We start from the raw sequence: 3,540 nt of genomic DNA, 5'->3' as shown, positions 1-3,540 counted from the left end.
GGGGGGGGGCTGCGGTCGTGGGCTTTTTCTTCCTGCTCAGGCGATCCGAATATCTCGCCGACGGTACACGAATCAAGCCATACACCATCCGAACGAACGACGTCAAGTTCCTAACCAACCAAGGTGTCATTACCGGGTCACTAAAAAGCGCAGCGGCAGTTTCCATACACTTTCGGGGTAGTAAAACCGATCAAGCTGGCTCCGGGATGTCGAGAACGCTACACAGGTCTGGTTCAACGTGGCTGTGTCCGGTGTTAGCTGCCTGGGAGCTGGTTCAGATCACAAGGTGCTTCGAAAAGAATGCGGTGCTGTTTTCAACGAGTCCTGGAAGAGTTCTCACCGCCAACGTGCTTGGAGACGCTATCAAGACAGCTGTAGCATCAATTGGCGCTGATCCAGCCAAGTTCGGAACACACCCAATGAGAAGTGGCGGAGCAACGGCTTTATTCGCAGCCGGCACCGACAGACTCACTATAAAGATCTTCGGGCGTTGGTCCTCCGACGCATTTGAGCTATACACAAGAATGAACGACACGGTCTCCAAGTCCCTATCACAGCGAATGACACATGGCGCGATGTCTCGTGTCAGCCCGGCTACGCCTGAGGGGCCCCGTCCAGCTCAACATTCATGAGCAGGCCTAGCTAACACTCCAACATGACATGACTGCGCCCCTACTTGCTGTATGATCACGGAAAACGTTATTTAGCTGTATCAGATGTAGCCAATAGGAAGCAGTCTCAACTCTCTGCGTAGTTGTACAATTTAGTGAAACCAATAGACTGGCAGATGTAAGGTGGCTATGGAGGCCACGTGGCCTCCATCCACCGGAACTGTGGGGGGCGACGTACTCTTCTTTCAGCGTCCCCCCCTCCGCCCCCAAACCCTCCGTCTTTGATATATTAGCACTCACGGCGTGAGCGCAAGCGATCTAGTGTTATGTACGGTGTAGTATATTCAAAAGCTTTAAATTTAGTTTTAGTACGATATGTTTCTTTGATAGAGATTGCCAGAGGTTACACCGTTCGCCCTAATTGCTCGTGTGACCTAAATAGTCGTGCTTCGTATATTATACGAAAACTTATGGGACGATTATACTATAATTGTCCTATAATTTTTGAATACCTAAATCATTCATTTCTGCCTCAAATTGCAAAAAGAAAAGCAGATTCGGATAAATTTAGATGAGCCGCCTTTGACTTAGTAAAGACCAGAGGCATTTGCATAATCAGATTCTAGAACGTGTGAGGGGCAAGAAGTCGTCGAATGACGAATAGGGCGAACGGTGTAGTTACCATTACGTTAAGGGCTTAAATTGAGTTGATAATACCGAATGATCGAGCTGTGGTTTCCTGGAAATCTCAGATTAGTACGTTCGAATTTTTTTTTTTTTGCACATGCATTTAATGTGTGTGGGGTCAAGCTTCAGTTCTCCTCAAAAAACTTCGCACGACTTGTTGAAATGCACCAGTTAGACAGGAGCGATTTACTATCTACCACGTTCTAGACTCTATCAGCTTTCAGAGCATGTGCAAGTCCGTAGGAACTTGTTTGCCAGTCAGCAAAGCTAGCGTAGTTGGAGACACTGATGTCGGCTTTACCACACCAGGGCATGACTCACGACCATCAGTCAAGTTTGGGGTAGATAAGCTGGTTAGCGGACTATCTAAGTACTCCACTACCATCGTAATATTGTCACGGAACCATGGTGAGGACTTGTACTTCACGATGGAAATTGTAGAGTGAATTGAAAATTAAAACTAACTGCAGGCCTACGAACTGGACACGCTCTTGTGTCCAACGCATTGCCCGTAAACAACGGTCAGGTCAGCGTCCAGTAATCCTTAATAAAAGAGAGGGACTTTATCAGGTCTAGAATCGTAAACGGAGGTAACTCCGTTACAAATATCCCCTCCGTACGCGATGAATCCGTCAGCTCCAGGCGCGCATACCATGAAATGCTTGCCACCAAATGACGTCTCGTATAAGCTTCCTTTGTTGCAGCCCACTTCACTGTCGTCACCGCCAGTCTCGGTCGATACGGTCTTGAGATTGTTGAGCGTATCAACGATGGAGTCGAACGGTGTGATTGAAGACAGACATCTCACGGTTCGTGTGGCGACGGACGTGGTGTCATCTCCCGTGCTCTCCACGACGTATGCGGAGCCGTCAACGACCATGTACGTGAACTTTGAATCCCCTTGGATAAATGTGGCGAATCCGTCGTAGCGTACGCTTGTTGGGTCAGCGGAAATTACTGGTTTGGCGAATACGTCGAAGACAGACTGTCCGTGAATCTGCATATTCTTTCCCTTGAGCATGATGTGGAGACGTACTGATGGAGCATTATTTAATTGCTGGTGTAGGCTTTGCGGTGGTGTCGCGGAGGTTAGGATTGTTTCGCTCGCCACAGTACCGACAGTTACGAGGAGAGTGAATACGATGGCTTGCAGTCCAACAGGCATGCCCGCGTGTGGGAAAGTGCGCTCTTATCTAGCAGATGAATAAATCGTTTAGGCCCTGGTCTAAGTAGAAATTCCGAAACTCGTTCCAAGAAATTCTGCTCGGTCATTGGCTGAAAATAGAAACAGATTTCGGAACGCGTTCTCAAATTTTACTGTTCTGTATGGCGTTCTCAGAAAACCTCCGCTACCTATTCCGAAGTGGGAACGAGTTTGGCGTCTCTACCGATGTATACCCGTGCCGACTTTAGGAATAGCTCATTTTGCTGTTTGCCTCCGGTAGACCTCAGCACTAATCCCCTGTCAAGTCACTTCGCTTCGTAATGGGCACCAAGGCAAAACTCGCCGTTCTCTGCATGTTGCAGTGCGTTTGTGCAACTGTGTCCGCTCTGTGTAGCGATCGTCGTCGTCTCGGTGGAGAGACCCGTTCCAGTGTCAATACGTTTGCAGCTACAGCTTTTGAGAGAGCAATGCAGACTAAGAAAACAAAATGGTTTCACTCGAAGATGCGTTGTGACAAGCGAACATTTCTTGCGGTTGTAGCTCTTGTCAGGCTCAACTGGAGAGACCGTATCCATCACAATGTCAAGTTTGACATCACCAAACGCGTTGCTGTGACGATAATCTATCTATCTACCGGTGGAACGATTGATAGTGCTGCTACTGTCATGGGGATGTCAAAAACCAGTGCTGTTGTATACATTTGCCAAGTGCTGTCGGTTCTAACGAGAATGGCGAAGGAAGAAATCACAATGCCCAACACACAGACCGAAATCGAGAGAGTTACAGATGGATTTGAGCGAATCGCAGGCTTTCCTGGCGTCATTGGTGCAGTGGATGGCTCCTTGATGCGAATTAGCCGACCCGCGGAGCACGAAGGCTGGTATTGTAGAAAAAATTTCCCTGCTGTCAATATGCAGGCCGTAGTGGATCATGAGACTCGATTTCGTTCTTATTGTATTCGGGCTGGGTCTATCAACGATCAAGCTTTGTGGAATCAGTCGGGTCTGCGCAATAAAGTTTCTGTGCCTAGTGGAATGCATCTTCTTGGCGATGCTGGATACAAGATATTTCGGCATC

At 48.1% G+C, this 3,540-nt stretch overlaps 1 protein-coding gene across 1 annotated transcript; it reads right to left on the bottom strand.

The window, feature by feature from the left end:
- Positions 1–1,842: 1,842 nt before the first annotated feature.
- Positions 1,843–2,319, bottom strand: PPTG_15839 (hypothetical protein; the record flags this gene model as incomplete). The annotated part of the gene is made up of 1 exon (XM_008913593.1): positions 1,843–2,319. One exon carries the CDS (start codon positions 2,317–2,319, stop codon positions 1,843–1,845), a length of 477 nt encoding a protein of 158 aa, XP_008911841.1.
- Between the last annotated feature and the right edge of the window lie 1,221 nt (positions 2,320–3,540).

Source organism: Phytophthora parasitica (assembly GCF_000247585.1).
Source record: "Phytophthora parasitica INRA-310 unplaced genomic scaffold supercont2.54, whole genome shotgun sequence".
Lineage (NCBI taxonomy): Eukaryota > Oomycota > Peronosporomycetes > Peronosporales > Peronosporaceae > Phytophthora > Phytophthora nicotianae.
The sequence above is the reverse complement of the archived record's forward strand: the minus strand, read 5'-3'. Positions and strand labels throughout refer to the sequence as shown.